This window comes from Cervus canadensis, chromosome 3 (assembly GCF_019320065.1).
Source record: "Cervus canadensis isolate Bull #8, Minnesota chromosome 3, ASM1932006v1, whole genome shotgun sequence".
Lineage (NCBI taxonomy): Eukaryota > Metazoa > Chordata > Mammalia > Artiodactyla > Cervidae > Cervus > Cervus canadensis.
Genome location: NC_057388.1, coordinates 36,179,714 through 36,198,594, shown reverse-complemented (window position 1 = coordinate 36,198,594; position 18,881 = coordinate 36,179,714). Strand labels below are relative to the sequence as shown.

Sequence of the window (18,881 nt, the reverse complement as noted above, 5' to 3'; positions counted from 1 at the left end):
AAAAAAGATCTCCATCAATTATCCTTTCTCTGTTTTGTATCTATAAGCTTTCTCTGTCTGGATATCCCTTTACTAACCTTAAGTTAAAATAATGACTTAGCTCTTCCACTGTTAAAAAAAAATGTATGCATGCACACATATGTGTGCAAAACTTCACCCAGAGTTGACTGTCTTAATTTTTCCTAATATTTCTTAGCAAATTTGCAAATATTTTAGAAAAAAATTAGTTTATATTCAGATTTCTATTTCCTCATTCCTTGATCACTTTTTAACCACTTGTCAGTGGTCAAAATTTACTCATAGCACTTTACATAAGAGAGCTAAGCCAAAGTTCCACACATGGTCCCTTGTTTCTAGAGATATGATTGACAGAACCAATGTCCATTTAAAACAGATATAAATGTGTGTTCATATACCTGTGTATGTAAATATGTATACATGTATAAGAGTGTGTATCACAGAACTTTGCTACAGCCCCTAAATTAGACTCCCATTAAAAAAAATGTAGTTTCTAATTCTAAGGATATCTTAATTTTTCTTAGCTAACTATACATTTATTTTAAAAATCATAGAAAGCACTGCCTATGTACTTTTCAAAGTTTCTTTGGAACTCACAGAAATTCTATGTCCTTAGAAGTGTGTGTCCTTACAGCAGAGAGATATTATTAATAGGCAAACAGCAAGATTGTTAAGTAAGATTAGATTCATCAGTTTTAAATAGTGAATGTGATATGAATCATTTCTTATGTGGTTTAGAATGTCACAAAATGACTTTGTTTAAAACATGGAGTTCCTATAAAAGGTGAAGGAGATGAGAAGCAGTGTTTCAAGATAGTAATATTTAGATTGGACATTTTTTGGATATACACATAGAAAAATGGCTTTCAACTAGTAAATTTTTCACTTATTCAATCAACTAGACAATTCGTGAAAATGGAGGGTACGATACAGTTGTTTTCCTTATGACATAAAATCTCTTTTATGGAAAAAAAGAAAATTATGATATGCCTCCAAGACATGTTATTGTATCATTTCTGCATGCAAAAAGAGTTTTTGGAGAGGAAAAAAATAAATAACAAGTTTATTATTTTTCTCTTTTTATACATTTAAATTCTTTTATTTAAACTTGTTAAACTTTTTTCTACTTGAAATTAAAATATATCTCTGGCACAGATTGCAATACAGAATGCAATATTCATTACCATATTTCAGAAACTCTTCCAAATATTCAGAGGTGAATGATAATTCTGCTTGTTAGTTTGGATGATATCAAAATCAAAGAAAAGATGATTTAACTAAATTATATTCATTAAAAAATGAAAAGCACTGGGGCTGCTACTTATGCACCTCTATCATAATAAAAAATACTTAAACTTATGACTAGAAGATGCTAAAAAGACCTTTCCAAATTATCAGTGTATGATTAATTAGAAGAATACTGAAGTAAATATTAATAGAAATGAATTTAGATTAAATTTATTTTATTACATTTGAATTCTTCAAAACATGGTAATTTTATATCACTGAGAATATTTAAATAAGTGAAATATTCCTTAACCCAGATTATTTTTTATGATTATGAATTTGTTCTATAACAGAAATCATGCTTCCAACTTTTGTTAGACACTTTCAAGTTTTATTTATTGCCATGTATGGAGAACTAACTCTGATTTTGTGCTTCTCGTAGGATGCTGAGAGTTCATAGGTAAACAACACAAAGGCCTAGTCACGTGGGACCTTGTCATCCAGAGGGTGAACAGGGAAAAGAGCTCATGGGTAGCCTAAGTGTGAAGAGACTTGGGGGGCTCAGACACCGCACTACGGGGTCAGAGCACACGCAGGTGAACCACCGTCAAGTGGGAGGAAAGGAGGACAGGGTCATCCTCCCAGCGGTGGTGACTGCCCTGAATTCTGAACAATGAGTAGTAGCTACTAAATAAAGTAAGAAATGTACATCATATCTTAATGCATCTGTATTTTCCCATTACTTTTCATTCTAATGATATTTCTGAAACAAATATGCACAGTAACAAGATACCACTCGAAACATTTATAGCCTATTAACAGTTCAGTCCATTTATCAACTTTTTCAAAAGGAATGGCTCTTCTATATAAGCAAAGTCACCAGATGTTTAAAAAAACTTAACCCTCACATTAAGCTTATGTCATGTGACATTATACTTTAATAGCATATGCAGTATCAAAGAGCTGAGTATTAAAACATTTTGTAAACAATTCAAAGTTATACATATGTATGTTGTCAACTCTTTGAAAGTACTGGTATTTTTGAAGTGTTTCAAAAATTTTCATCAATACTCTACCCTATTATCCACAGTATTTTGCCTGCCAATATACATATAACTTATGTATATTTACCTAAATGTATTATATTTTTCCTTTTTTTTAATCCTTCACACACACATAAAACAATTCATTAGCATTAATGATGCGTCAATGATGAAAGTTCTAATTAAAAGCAAAGTTGATAGGCATTTTACCCTGAAGGGTCCCTTGTGAAGTATATAATTTCTGTTGAAGTTCTGAAAGCATAAGACGTAAGCTATAATTTTTCATTACTTATTTATGGATCCTTGGCATTTTAGGAAATTAAGTTGAGAATCATTGTCCTCTTAAAAATATGGAGAGTATCAGAAAATTACAATAAGCTGACAAGTAGGAGTGGTAAACAATCAATGAAACAAATATATTCTATACAGCCTCTATATAGGTTCAAATTACTTTATTAATGAATTAGTCGTAAAGTACTTGTGAATTTCACAAAAGATATTTAACATTAAATTCAGTGATCGGCATATAATCCATGAGCTGTATGGCTTTATAATCAGCACACTAATGTTTTAACCAAAAACACCTTCCCTCACCACTCTTGCCATACTCTCTTAAAACCACCTAAATTAATATTAAATTTAAGATATCAGAAAAATTACACTCACCTTTTTGTCTTTGTTGTATTTGGTAAATATCTCCTGAGCTCTCTCTTCTCCTCCATCCGTGAACAACATGATAATCTTATTGCAGTTGGCTCTAGACACATTATACTGTAAAACGTATCAATAAAATTATATATCATTCATAGTAAAAGGGAGGGAGTATAGAAACAAAATGGAAAGAGTGTGCAGTTTGCAAGTGATGACTGAAGTATCTGCCCAACAGTCAATTCTAAGAACAGGTTCCTAGATCAAGCCAGGCCTGTGCCTGCCTACATAGGGCTCTGCCTCATTTTAAACACCCACCCCTCTCCCTTTCTTTGGGTATCTGATCAAATGTTAGATACCTAACCTTTGAGGACTTTCCTGACAACTGCATTGCAAATTGCAATCTGCCCTCCCAAGCTGTATTCTTCTTTACAGCATTTCACATTTGTTTACATGCACTATATAATTTGTTTGATTTTTGTTTGTGACTTCCCCCAATAGAATATTAAGTGCCAAAAGGGTATAAAGTTTTGTCTTTTTTGTTCAATAGCTTCCTTGTCTGAACAAATGCCTAATACATAATAACCTCTCAGGGGTTAATTAACACATGGGTTTTAAAGTGATTAATGGACATGGTATCAATTCTATACCTCTATAATATATACCGGAACAAAAAATAAGATTAATAAAACATACATATCCTTTCATGTATATTTTCAATCCATTTACAAATATTTGTTCCTCTCTTTACTCCTCCTTCCTCCTACTTTATTCAGTTTACATTTCTGAAATTGTAATGCTGATCCCAACACACAGTGGTCTTTCACATTTTGGTAAATGTTGACAGCTATTTCCAGGATATTGTCTTATCTGCTCTCAACCTGTCACATATATTCTAATTCTGAAAGGCTCAATTCCAATGTTAAATCCTCTCTTACATTTTTTTAAGGTCCCTCAAAGAGCTGGATTTAGGAAAACAATGGATTAGCATCAAAGGCCACATGAAATATACAAAGCTGAGCTTCTTTGAGGCCTGAAATTATAATCTCAGCCTTCCTAATGTTGTAAAATATGTTTGCAAAATTGCTGAGAATAAAAAAAAAATCACACTATTTTATGACTGCTCAGCTTCTTTGAAAATGTCAGCCCTCTAGTTCAGTGATATTTAAAGGTGATAAAATCTGAAGCTAATTTGTAATTTTATCCCTCTAATGGCCCCACTAAAAAATGTAAGAAGAAATATCTGAAATTCTAATAATATATTTTATTTAACTCAGTCATTCAAAAATAGTCAATTCAACATCAAAATACTATAAAAATTGAGAAAATAAATATTTTTTCTTTCATAGTAAATTCTAAAATATCAGTGTATTCTTATAACACATTTCACTTCAGACTATGCACATTTCAAGCACTCAACACCCACATGTGATTATAGTTATCATACTGGACAACACAGTCTAAAAATCACTAATTCTCCAATAGTGTTTGAATTTATTGAAGGTCCTTATTTCTATTTTTCAAAAAAGGTAAATCACATTTCCTGTTGGAAAAGTTAATGAGGACAACATGTTGTTTTAACTGATGAAAAAAATCCTGTTTCATATATTCTAACTACACTGAGTAGGCCATTAGCCCAGTGGCAGTTAAAGCTTTTAACTCAGCATTGTGAAAACTCAAGTATTGACTAATACTATTTATCACATTCAAAAACCATTCTTATCTTGGAAGGTAATTATCTGAAAATCTGACCATAAAATAGTTACATATTTTATCATCAAAATACTTTTGTGAAAGGTGTTGAAATCCTTGAATCTAAAACTAAATTCTCTGATGACTTATCTTTTCTATCTGCATATGGAAAATGGGCAAAATAATATTTACTTAAAAGACCGTCTCAAAAAGTGACAGTTTTTAGCACAGGACTTGGTTTCATTTTTTTAAATAGTGGGGGTATTATTATTATTATTATTATGGAATATAAATATCAAAGTTAGCATACTGCATCTTGTTGATCATTTTTAGTACACTCACAAAAGGAGAAATGAAGAAATGTTTTGTTTTCAACATTTTTTCTCTAAGTAGACTTCTCAGGACTTGTGGTAGAATAGAGTCTACCTCAGCAAATTCTCACTGGATTTGCAACTATCTAAAGAATCACACTGTCACAACAATTATACAAAATTGGCTTGGAAGGAATTAAGGTAAGGAAAAACTTGATTATGTCAATAAAAATACAATGGCTAGGGTTGGTAATTTATTTATTTTTTTTTAAATTTTTTTTTTTATTAGTTGGAGGCTAATTTCTTCACAACATTTCAGTGGGTTTTGTCATACATTGATATGAATCAGCCATAGATGGTAATTTACTTTAGTGTGGTATTTCATAGCACACTTTGCTGTATCTCTGTAGCTATGCAGCACAGCATCTATTATATATGCACTCAAAATTTTTTTGAAAAATCCATCTCATATATTTGTCAATATTTTATGAAATGCTAACTGAAGGCTAATTCAAATCAATGTCTGATTCTGTTGGACACTTGATTCAGGGATCTTAAGGGTAAACCATGCCAGGACAAACAAGACAAGGAATGGTATTGTGTGTAAGAAAAAGACAAAACATGCTTCAGCTCAACAAGGCATGCTGTGCATTTGGGAAAATTATTTTTAAATGAAGAATTGCAATACCTAAGGGACATGTGGAAAGCAAAACATATGAGATTTACTACAGGAATAACTGAGGACATGTTAAAAATCATTTACAACTTACAAAGGCAGTAGGAGAGGTCAATAGAAGTTAGACCATATTTTATAAGTAACTAATAATGAACGTGGGAGTTAACCTGGCCCCTCTATTGTAACTGCCTCTGAAGTAGAACATCAGGCTTGAGACTTCTGCTCATCATTTCACAACAAAAACTTGAATATGAGGGAATGAGTGAGGCCAATTGACAACACTAAGAATAATTAAAATGCCAAGATCTAGAAAACTTGATTATTGACTCAAGAGAAAAAGAAGTTATGAAAAGACCTCACATTCCTTTACTGCAGAAAGGATATATCCTATTCTAGTAATCATCTGTGCTTGCATTTCAAAAGTTTTGAGTTTTCATTTTTATTAATGCACATACATCATTTAATAATCACATGAATTTTACCAAAGATAATTTCCCCTGAAAACTGCAGTGCTGAATTTCTTTGCTTTTCTACTATTTACTTGCTTATCTAATTGTACCTAAGAAAAATATTACTTCAAACTCCAAATAATTGAAAATTCTACCCTCCCATTCCTTTAATGTAGACTCCTGAGCCACCCTCCACCTTATTTTCCAGTTCAGAGAACTTGGAGTCACCCCCACTCCCTTCTCAGCAACCCCTCCTACCATCCAATAGTTACTAGGTCACTCACCTTAACATCACTTCCAATCCAACACCAGGATTTCTACAATAGCTTCTTAACTTAGAACACTCATCAGACCATATCATTCTCCTACCACACGTTCCATTTGCTCTTACATACCTCACTTAAGGATAGCTCATGGCCTTTCCATTCCCATCATTTCTCCTCTACTGCTTATGACCCAGCCATGCCAACAAACCTGCAATTCTTTCAAAGTGCACAACCCCTCATGCTTCTGTGCTTTTTAATCTCTGGTGATCTTTTAATCTGAAATGATTTCCCACTCCCCATATCAACTACCTAGACTCTACTCATTCTTCAAAATCCCATTTTCAAGGAAAAGCAACAACTTTCTGACTTCTTTGGGTAGGCTGAGCCACTTCCCCGAGATACTCTCAGCAAACACACTATGAATACCCTGTAACAGCACCACATGTTATATGAGAAACGATGACTGAGCAAGTTATGCTCGACTTTCTTGAGAGCAAATGGTCTTTCTTGTTTATTTCTACAATTTCATCAATGTGCTATGACAGGAAATTGTGAGGCATTGGGTAAATATTGTCTGAATGAACAAATGAATGAGTCATCATCCAATCAGAGACCTTGAAAACTGTTTAGAAGATATACGTAGGAAATGACAAAATCAAATTTGCAGAAAAGACTAAATATAAGAGCTTATTCAATGACTTAGCAAATTTGATAGGAATTATAAGCTGATTCTCTACCAGCCTCATGCTATTTATGTATTAATTCTTCACCAACCCAATAACTACACACCCATGTGGTTGGCTATATCTGCAGATTCTATGGACATTCCTTCTACAACCCCAGTGAGGGAACCAAGGCTGAGAGCGGTTAAATCCATATTCTCAACCACGGCAATAATATTGCTTTATCAGAGACATAAATCTGAATGATAGCTCCTGCTTTCAAACAGTTCAAAATGAAACAGACAACATGGCCATTTGAAAAGATTAGTCTGCAGTATGAGATTCATGTTATAATATTGTTATGATATAGGGTAGGGAATAGGTGTGGAGAGCATAAAACACTAACTATAGACACCAATGACTCATTCAAAGGAACATTCACTTTGGAAGGAATCTCTCCTCTGAGATTTATCCTTCTGTCCACTTTGATGTTTACCATTTGGACCTTTCTATACATTTAGGAACAACCTAAAGACTCAAAACCTGATGTTTAAAACTAAAATATTTCATCAGAAACCATTTGATGATGAAAAGCAAAAGTTTCCAAATAAATATAGTACTAATCGAGATGAGAACAAATAAATAATATTCTAAATATGTCAATGAGGTTTCCAATGCTTATTCAAAATTAAATTACCCAACAAATGTGTTTTTAAAATATAGTTTGGAAAAAAAAAAGGATGGAAAAAAAGATATAAAAGAAAAAAAATCTACATTTGAATTTTGGATTTAAAATTTTTTTAAAAAGCTCAAAAGATTTCTAAAGCCTGGACATATATGCTTTCTAAATGAATGAAAAATAGCACTATTACCTAACTCTACAGAGCTGCAACTACCAGGATATTGAAATTCAGATACTATAACTCAATAATAAAAGACAAAGGGGACAGCATTGATACTTACATTAAGCAGCTGTTCAAAAGCAAAACTAAATCCCTTCTTATAATCTGTGATTCCTTTTGCTGTGATATTATTCACTGCATCTTTCAGCACTTTCTTATTTCTCACATTTGCTTGGACAAGGTGCTGAAAACAGCTTACATCCTGGGCATTGCTGTTAAACTGCAAAAGATAAAAAGGTAAATATATAAATGAACATTAAAATCAATCATGCAAATTTCACTGAATTCATGTTATACTTCTCAATCCTAATGCACTGCTTTCTCTTTGAGAAAGAAAAGTGAGTAGACTGGTAACAAAAGTGCACTAAAGATCAAACAGTAATTTCATCTAAGCCCCAATTCCTACTGTAACAGAAATTAAGCCTCTCAGTTACATTCCTGAAGCTAGCTTGGTTTCCCTGATGATAAATTTGGGATTTGAGTTATGTGAGGCCCCTTCCAGCTCTCAAATATTATGAGAATTTAGATTAAAAAAAAAAAAACAACAACAACTCAACAAACAATGAAATATATTCAGAATCCAGAAATGGTATGATGATGCCTGCAGAGAATAGAAGGAGAAACTGAGCATTTTACTTGCCTCGCATGAGGAAAAGCTTAATGGAAATACAGTACATGGAATGATAGGAACAGAGGTTTAATATATTTGAAATTTGATGGTAGTCTCACCATGAGAGTTAAAACAGGAAAGTAATCTGAAAGAATCAAGAACAACTAGTGGCTTTTCAGCCCTATCACTCTAGAGGTTATACAAAGAAGACAGTCGAATCATGGAGCAAGAGAAAGGGCAAGCAGGTCACTGCAGAGTTATTGCTGTGAGCGATAAGGGCTTGAAGTACAAAGAGGGTGCAGGAGGAGAAAACAAGCTCTTACAATGTCTGCCTCAAACTGAAAATTTAAGAATGATCACCAAAGTAATTTCACCAACCATACACAAAGTATTCATACAGCTCACAGGATATTTCCAAAAAGATAGAAACAATAAGATTTCAGCAAGAAGACCAGGGAGTTGCTACGGGGGGAATCATCCTATCATTTATTACCTCTGCTGTGTGTACAAGCCCCTTAGGCTCTTGGGGCTAGACTGTCACGTCTGCAATAGAATAGTAATAATAATGAAAACATTCTTGCGAAAAGGGGCTGGACAGACCAAATATTGAAGATATTCTCAGATCAAAAACAAAGATGTGGGAGTGGGGAGGGCGGCTCAAGAGAGGGGGGGAATATATATATATATATATACATATATAATTATGGCTGATCTGCGTTGTACTGCAGAACCAACACAATACTATAAAGCAGTTACCCTCCAACTAAAAAATAAATTAAAAAAAGTGGATCATAGCCAAAACATAAATTTTACATAGTGATTACATATTCTTACAAATATCATTCTTTTTCTCTGCCGGCCCTCCCTGAACACGAACATGACGAACCTCACCGCCCGTGGCTCTGAAGGAACGCCCACCGGCAGCCTGCGTAGCGCCGGGTGTGAGCCAGGGCAGGCGCTCTGCCTTCAGACGTGAGGTCAGCCCTCCACACAGACACAAGGCTTGCTTTGTGCTCACTGACAATTTTCTCTGCAGATATTAAGCATTTCTGCTTTTTAAATGACCTGCAATTAAGTTGTTATTATCCATGAGAAACCTTAAGCATAGTTAAAAGACTTGTCCATACTCACATAGGAAATAGAGATTCAGGATTCAAACCAGCACTGTGGCAGGGGTCTGGGATTTTAAGTATCCATGCAGCCCCTCTCAAAATATTATAATAAATCATGATGTGTTCTGTAAAGCAATATAATACTAAGCTCTAAGAAATAATGGATTCTAATTCAGACTGTGAGCAGTTGGAGGAAAGTTTCCCCAAGAAATGGCATTTCCTGTGATTCCAAAGAAATATTTCCTTGAAGACAGTAGAGGAAGAACATTCCAGACAAATAGAACACATGCAAAAAGGCCCTTATGTGACAGAAAGGAAAAAAAAGAAAAACCCTCTTAGGGAAACATGAAAATGGAGAGTTTAGCTTAGTCACATAAAAATGACCTCAGGCAGGAGGCAGGGATGGACTGTGCAGCGTCTAATGGAAATGCTGAACATTTAGGAACATATTTTCTGTTGAACAGCCAGTCACAAAAGGTTTTAAGCCAAATGTAAAATAATTTAACCTAGAACTTTAATAGCTCACCTAAGCTGCTGTTTGGGAAGTAGTTTTAGGGTGAGCAAAATGTAAAGGTTCAAAAATAAGAGGAAGGCTACTGCAGTAACCTAGCTTACTACACCAAGGGATTTTGTCATTCATGGAAGTGGTCAAAGAGAGAGATTGAAGACTTATTTTAGAGACAGAATCACTAGGCAATGGTGGTGGAGAGTAAGAAAAGAGTGGTGTCTTGAATGACCACCTGGTTTCTGACATGGATATCTGGGTGGCCAGAGAAGGGACGGGTTCAGGGACACCTGGGGATCAGAGAAGAGAGGCAGAGAGTTCAAGTGCGGGTGAGATTTCGGTATGTGAGATATACAAACGAAAATGTCAAGAAATCATCAAGTGAAAAGCAACAGGCTCAAAAGAAGTCTTGATTAAATATAAAAAAATGGAAAGCTTCAGCAGAAAAATTTGGTTTAAAACCATGTGAATAAAAGTGAAACAGAGGAGGAGTCCTTGAGAAAACTGAGGAGGAGTAAGTTCCCATGGAGGCAGGAAGGAAATCAGGAGATGGGACTGTGTTAGAGACAAGAGGGGGAAAAAAAACGGTCTCAAGTAGAACACATTGTGGTACAGAGACAGAAAAGATGAGGACTTAAAAGAGCCCACTGAACTCATCCGGTTACACAGGCAGCATCTGGAGGCGGGGTGGAACATAACTGGAACGATGGAATGCACCGAACAACAGTGAGAAGGATTAGCCTGTGCAGAGGTGAGTGTTCAGAGCATCTCGACTGAGAGGCAGAGAAGGAAAAGGGTGGTCCTTACGGGGATCAACTAGGGTCAAGGGAAGTCTTCAAAGTGAAGGGTCATCAGAGCAAGAGAGGATTTATATTGAAGAGAAAAGGAAGAAAATGATGTGGGAAACAGAACAGAGGGGAAAAACAAAGCTCTTGCGAAGACGGGGAAGGACAGGATACAGAGGGCTTGTAGAGGGACAACCCTGAGAAACCATGCACAGTATCCACTTCATTGTTCTAGGAAAGAGGCTGAGGGCTGAAAACAGACACTGGGTGTATGGAAATTTGTTGTGGGAAGATGACAGTATTGCTTGTGGCTTTTGTCACAAATGGATAATGAGGCAAGGCCATCAGTAAAAAGGCAGAGGTGGAAGGTTTGCAGGGAGTATAGATAAAACAGGAAGTAAAATGTCCTCATTAGAAAAGACCCTGATGCTGGGAAAGATTGAAGGCAGGAGGAGAAGGGGTTGACAGAAGACAGGATGGTTGGATGGCACCACTGACTCAATGGACATGGGTTTGAGCAAGCTCCAGGAGATGGTGAAGGACAGGGAAGCCTGGCGTGCTGCAGTCTATGGGGTTCCAAAGAGTCGGCCACGACTGAGTGACTGAATAACAACAAAAATGTCCTACACAGATAAATACTCAGTTCTTTGTCAGTTTTACTTTGAACGCTACGTTCATATACATCATATATATGAGGACAAAGCTCTGATATACTTGTTTTCTGTTTTTAATAAATTCAAACATTGAAAATTCCGTATCTTTTATTATTATTATTTTGTCTGTGCCACAGAGCATGTGGGATCTTTGTTCCATGACCAGGTATCAAACCTGTGCCCCTTACAGGGAAGAGTAGAGCCTTAAACACTGGACCAACAGGGGAGTCCCTGAAAATTATCTTCAGATCTGTAATGCACTGCCTTTTTTCTCACATCATTTGATAATCTGACATAATCTTAATCTACACATTCTGTTCTGAAAGTAGTAGAAAGTGAGAATCCCAATATTAGAAAGTAAAAGTGAAATCAAATAAAATAAAGCAAAAGTAAAAAATAGATTGCCAAAACATCAATAGTAAAATGTCTGGCCTTAAAGAATTAATTAGAAATTATTACAGGGAATGTTATTATGATTTAGTTAAATCATAAAACTTGATAAAGTTACAAGTTATATAAAAAATGAACATTGAATAATGTATTGCCCCGAGTCTTTCAGTTGACCTTGACCTGCTTTTAACACAGAAAAGCAAAGTATCTCATTAAGTCACTTCAACACAAACTGATTAAATGTAAATTTGATTCATTAAGTACAAATTCAGTGATGTATAACAGAAATACCACAATTAAAAATGCATAAATAATGCAGAGAAAAGAATAACTTACAAAGTATAAGTCCCTATGGCAAATTTTATTCTCAAAGAAAGAGATGAGAAATGTGAAAAGTTCCAGCTTAGGTAAGTATATATTTCACAGATATCTTAGGCTTACTTGCTTTTAGAATAGAAAAAGAATAACAGATTTACTTTCATGAACTGAAATTGCACAACTTTCTTTCGACTGAACAACTATCACTCACTCATAAAGCTTTGAAATACTACATGGTGATTGAAAATACACTTAAGGAGTCCTGCTTTTGCCATCTTTTAAGAAAATATTTCTTTTACATATGTACACTTAACTAACCCTAAAAAGTGTGTTAGTTGCTCAGTCGTGTCCGACTTTGTGACCCCATGGACTGTAGCCTTGCCAGGCTCCTCCGTCCATGGAACTCTCCAGGCAAGAATACTGGAGTGGGTTCCCATTCCCTTTTCCAGGGGATCTTCTTGACCCAGGGATCAAACCCAGGTCTCTCTTCATTGCAGGCAGATTCTTTACCACCTCAGCTATCAGGAAAGCCCTAATTAACCCTACAGAGACTCAAATCCAAACTAACATCACACTCATTCCTTTCCTGGTCCCAGAAAATTGAACCAAGTAGGTTCCTTCCTAGAAGTGTTGAGAAAATCTGCTAGCACACTGAGACAGGAAGGTGTGTGGATTAACGTGAGCATCTGGGGTAGCATCAGGAGGGATGTGTCTCTCTGCCCCAGAACTTAGACATCGTTTTGTTTTCCTCCTTCATATGCCCTGCTCCTTCCTCTTATTACACTTTTCTTCACTTGCTTGTCCACTTACCTCAACATTCTCTCCTTATAAAAGGCTTTCATGATCTTCTTTGACTAGGTCAAATATCCCCATTAAAAGTTCTCATAGGCCTAAATCTATCTTTTATATGGAATACATCATGTTTATAATTCTATATTTCTTTGTATGATATTCTGATTGAACTTTCAATTGGATTAAAAGCCATGGTGAAAGAAAACAGCCATCCTACCACTGTAATTGACATAGTAATAGGTATGCATATAGTTGGTATACAATAAACATAAAAACAATATTTACTGAATGAATATGTGGAGTTTAAGAAAATTAGAAAACAGGGCACAAACATCAATCAATTATTGAGCTAAAGGCTTTTAAGTGTAGAAAATGTATTTTAGTTCTCCATATCTTATTTTTTTTTCCATATCTTATTGAATGTGTACATCTGTAAATATACTTTGTCCAAACAGATACTACTAAAATATCCAAATGAAGATGTATGCAGAACACCCAGCATGGAGCCCAACACATAGTATATTTTAAATCAACTGCAACGTTATGGTTTTAAAAAGTATTTTAGTAAAAACGGTAGTATACTCCATATGATGAAATAAGAATGGATGCCTATACTCAAGAAACGGATTCATATAAGCAATATCAGGTTTAGTGAGCTTTACATAAAGTTCATTAGTGTAATGATACAAGTGTCCCTCAAACATTAGTTCAGTGCGTGAAACAATCTCTGAGCATAACCATGAACAGTAAATGTCAATGCTCCCAATGAACTTTCCTATTAAATATCACAGTCAAGTACACACACCAAATTAAAAGATACTTTAGGGCCCAAACAAATTGTTAATTTCTCAGTGAAATATTTTAAACCCTTGGTTTTATAAAGGCAATGTCTATTTTTTGTTTTGATATCCTATGCTGAATAAGAAAAAGAGCCACAAAATATTTCTGAGAGAGGAGGCACTGCGGCGCATTGGATTAATTTAGGATACAAACACTAAAAGGCTGTCATTGCCTGATACACACAAATCAAAGCATCAAATTTCTAGAAAGCAACCCTGTTGAGGAATGGCACCTATAATAACATTCAGGGAGCACAAAAGCTCACCCTGAAGAGGTTGGTGGGCTCAAGCAGTTTTCCTCTGGAATGCTGAAGAAGCAAAGGGAAAATATACCCAAAACTGATGTTCTTCTACTTCGAACTGCAGAGAAAAAGTGACCTATTTAATCACAGTCGATCACTCAGTATGCCTTTAATTACTTCATCTATGTATTTCAAATTCTTTCTTCTTTTTCCATGAAAAAGTAATATAGTGTAAAATTGTGGGCTCACACTGTGTAGATAATCAGCAAAAACAAATCAAATTCAGACTGGCCTGCTTTGGAACATGGGTATTTTTTAAAACTAGAAAATACGTGTAAAATAAGCTACACAGTTAACTACTATAAATAGTTTATATAGCAAATTTATGTTATATAAAATAATTTAGATGCAGTATCTAAGTTAAATAAACTGCATAAAATTTTGCCCATCAGGCAGCAGTTACAAATTATGGTATCAGAAGCTATCCACATTCTGGACACCAGATGGCGATGCAGGAAAAGCAAAAGAAAGTGAACAGAGGCTGTGATCTTTAAAATCTAGGTTGTTTTATTCCTACCAAAATATTTTCCCTTTATTTTGATTTTTCCAGTTTTTGTAGGAAACTAGTAAATATTATTGGAGAAGGCAATGGCACCCCACTCCAGTACTCTTGCCTGGAAAATTCCATGGATGGAGGAGCCTGGTAGGCTGCGGTCCATGGGGTCCCTAAGAGTCAGACACGACTGAGCGACTTCACTTTCACTTTTCACTTTCATGCATTGGAGCAGGAAATGGTAACCTACTCCAGTGTTCTTGCCTGGAGAATCCCAGGGACGGGGGTGCCTGGTGGGCTGCTGTCTATGGGGTCGCACAGTCGGACACGACTGAACTGACTTAGCAGCAGCAGCAGCACTAAATATTACAAAGAAACAAAATGGTTATCCTAAAATCCGAGAAAATAGCTCATAGCATTTACCCATATGTATATGTACCTACGCTAGTAAAGTAATGCTCAAAATTATCCAAGGCAGGCTTCAGCAATACATGAACTGTGAACTTCCAGATGTTCAAGCTGGATTTAGAAAAGGCAGAGGAACCAGAGATCAAATTGCCAACATCCGCTGGATCATTGAAAAAGCAAGATACTTCCAGAAAAAAATCTATTTCTGCTTTATTGACTATGCCAAAGCTTTGACTGTGTGGTTCACAATAAACTGTGGAAAATTCTGTAAGAGATGGAATACCAGAACACCTGACCTGCCTCTTGAGAAACCAATATGCAGGTCAGGAAGCAACTGTTAGAACTGGACATGGAACAACAGGAGTATGTCAAGGTTGTATAGTGTCACCCTGCTTATTTAACTTATGTGCAGAGTACATCATGAAAAATGCTGGGCTGGATGAAGCATAAGCTGGAATCAAGCTTGCTGGGAGAAATATCAATAACCTCAGTTGTGCAGATGACACCACCCTTATGGCAGAAAGTGAAGAAGAACTAATGAGCCTCTTGATGAAAGAGAAAGAGGAGAGTGAAAAAGTTGGCTTAAAGCTCAATATTTAAGATAATGGCATCTGGTCCCATCAATTCATGGCAAACAGATGGGCCAACAGTGGAAACAGTGGCTGACTTTATTTTGGGGGGTTCCAAAATCACTGCAGATGGTGATTTCAGCCATGAAATTAAAAGACACTTCCTCCTTGGAAGGAAAGTTATGACCAACCTAGACAGCATATTAAAAAGCAGAGACATTACTTTGTCAACAAAGGTCCGTCTAGTTAAGGTTATGGTTTTTCCAGGAGTCATGTATGGATTTGAGAGTTGGACTATAAAGAAAGCTGAGCGCAGAAGAATTGATGCTTTTGAACTATTGTGTTGGAGAAGACTCTGGAGAGTCCCTTGGACTGCATGGAGATCCAATCAGTCCATCCTAAAAGAGATCAGTCTTGGGTGTTCATTGGAAGGACTGATGTTGAAGCTAAACCTCCAATACTTTGGCCACCTGATGCAAAGAGCTGACTCATTTGAAAAGACCCTGACGCTGGGAAAGATTGAAGGCAGGAGGAGAAGGGGACGACAGAGGATGAGATGGTTGAATGGTATCACCGACTTAATGGACACGAGTTTGGGTGAACTCCAGGAGTTGGTGATGGACAGGGAGCCCTGGCGTGCTGAGGTTTCTTTCCACTGTACAGTTGAGGAAATGAGGCTTAGAGTGTCAAAGGAAGTGCTGAGTCACGGAGAAACCGAGGTCAGAACTCTACTTCAAACTCCAACACTTGAGGCTTTCTCCGTGGTGCCTCATCCCTTTCAGCTTATACCAGGAGTGTAAGCTGCCATACTCTGTCATGCTACTTTTTCCCCTGAACTTCAGAATTCTCTTCTGACAAATTAAAACCACATTTAGCAATAATTTTGGAACAATTTGGTATCTTCACAAGAATCAACTTTGCAATCCAGGAAGAATTCTCCATCAATTTCACTATATGTATACATCTATTTCAGATACTCATCTCTTTCTTAAAATGCAAGGCATCAATCAAGAAGATCAATCAAGATCACAGAGTAAGAGGACGTGGATTTCACTTCCCCTTACAAACACATCAAAAACATATCTATGTGTAGAATGGTTCTCACTGCAACTAACTGGAAACTGGGTAGGAAGGGAAGACAAGTAATGGATAGGGGTCTATGCCCCTCGGAAGGGACTCAAAGGAAAAGAGATTACATAGGCGGAGAGCCTCCTGGGGAGTGAACGGTGAGAGCCATAGGCTGGGTGCCCTGATACTGGCAACCTACTCAGGAAAGATGAGACCCTTTTGCTGGTTGGAAGGCTTTGGGATGAACAGGAGGGCTGTGAGAGGCCTGGACCCCACTTGCGGGGGGGGCATGCATGAGCTAGCCTGCCCCTAAATCAGGGTGGAGAAGGTGGAGAGACTTCTCTAGTGGCTGCTGGTTTCCCACAGGCACCCTGCTGCTCCCCTCAGTCCGGGCTGGCAGGACGCTCTGGCCCCTCTCACTCTATGTCACGCTGGGCACTGGATCTAGGGTGGTCACGACCGAGCAGGCTCAGCGCAGGGACACAAGGGTTACTCTGTCCCCGGGTGGGGCAGCCACTGCCAGCACTCACTCAGCACTGCCTCAGAAGCAGCCTGGGTGTCTGACGGCAGCTGCTCCATCTCCATCACACCTCATGCCCCAGTACTCCGAGAGCCCAGACGGGCCCTGCCTGCCCTGTGATGTGTCTCTAAACAGAGTGGGGGCAGCAAAGTCTGGGGGTTGTGATCAGCTGTGAGGGACAAACGGGACTTGCAGCCAAGGCTGTGTCTGAGCAGAGCAAGAAAACAGGAGCAGGTGCCTGAAGGAGCAGACACAGGAGTTGTCAGGAGACAACTCAGATCTCTGTCTGCAGACGAGATAAGCCAAGAGGTCACTCGGGCCCCCTCTAGCTTCAGCACCCCTCCTTCTCTGAGGCAAGGATCCCACCCTAGGGAGAGGGGAAAACACAAACTTAAAGAGAACAGAACCAACTCAGGCCTGACCATAAAGGCTTTTGCCCCACAAGGTGGGATCAGACCCCACATCCAAGAGGGCAGTGATGTCCACTGCGCGGGGGGAAGCCTCGCCTCACATCCAGCTCCAGCTTTGGCCCCTCTGTGTGTAGCCCCTCCTCTACACAGGTGACAGATGCCAGCATATCCTGAAAAAAGACGTCACTTGCATTCACATCAAACCAGCTCTCCCACGAAAGGCCAAATGAGCACATGCGGTCTGAATAGGGATAGACTGCACCCACATAAGAACACACATTTAAGACTGTAATAGGTAACTGTTTCACTCAAATTCACAGAGACAGAGAAATTTAAGCAAATTATAAGGCAGAGGAACTGCTCTCAACTGGAAAGGCAAGAGAAAACCCCTGAAAAAAAAGAACTAATGAAACAATTTATGAGATAAAGAATTCAAAGCATTGGTAATAAAAATGTTAATTTATTAAGGAAAACAATAGATGAATACAGTGAAAGATTTAAGAGAGATCTAGAAAATAATATAAAGACCCAAACAGAAATAAAGAACCCAATAACTAGAAAAAGAAAAAAAGGAAAACAAATACTGTACGGAATGAGTATGAGACTAAGTGATACAGAAGAATGCATAAGTGAATAATGAAAATCATCCAATTAGAAGAGCAAAAAGAAGAATTTCAAAAATGAAAACAGTTTAACAGCTCTTTGGAACAACAATAAGTATACCAATATTCGCATTATAGGGGTCCCAAAGGAGAAGAGACAGAAAAGGGCATCTAAAATGTATTTGAGGGACCTATGGCTGACAAGCATAGGTCTCTCAGGCTAAAATAGAGGGCATGATACATTCAAAGTCGTTAAAGGAAAAAAATCTGCAACCTAAGATACTCTACCCAAGATTATAATTTCAAATAGAAGCAGAGACAAAGAATTTCTCAGACAAGCAAAAAGTAAGAGACCATCAATACTAAACACAGCCTAAAAGAAATGTCAAAGGGTCTTCTCTAAATGAAAAAGAAGTAAAAATCTATATAAAAGGGAAAATCCTACCAGGAAATGCAAATGTATTGAAAGTACTAAGGATCAACCACTTACATATGCCAATATGAAAATTAAAAGACAAAAAAATTGCAAAAGCAAACGTGTGTGCATGCCGAATCGCTTCAGTTGTGTCCAACTCTTTATGACCATATGCACTGTAGCCTGCCAGGCTTCT

The 18,881-nt window shown here is 37.0% G+C and overlaps 1 protein-coding gene across 8 annotated transcripts in view; it reads right to left on the bottom strand.

Annotated features, from left to right (window-relative positions):
* CACNA2D1 (calcium voltage-gated channel auxiliary subunit alpha2delta 1) overlaps positions 1-18,881 on the bottom strand; it is a 508,655-nt gene that overhangs the window by 83,813 nt on the left and 405,961 nt on the right. For all 8 annotated transcript variants that reach the window (XM_043462905.1, XM_043462907.1, XM_043462906.1 and 5 more), the window contains exons 11-12: positions 7,956-8,114; positions 2,955-3,059 (exon numbers count right to left, since the gene is read on the bottom strand). In XM_043462905.1, coding sequence (XP_043318840.1) covers positions 2,955-3,059; positions 7,956-8,114 — 264 coding nt within the window. The remainder of the gene's footprint in view (positions 1-2,954; positions 3,060-7,955; positions 8,115-18,881) is intronic.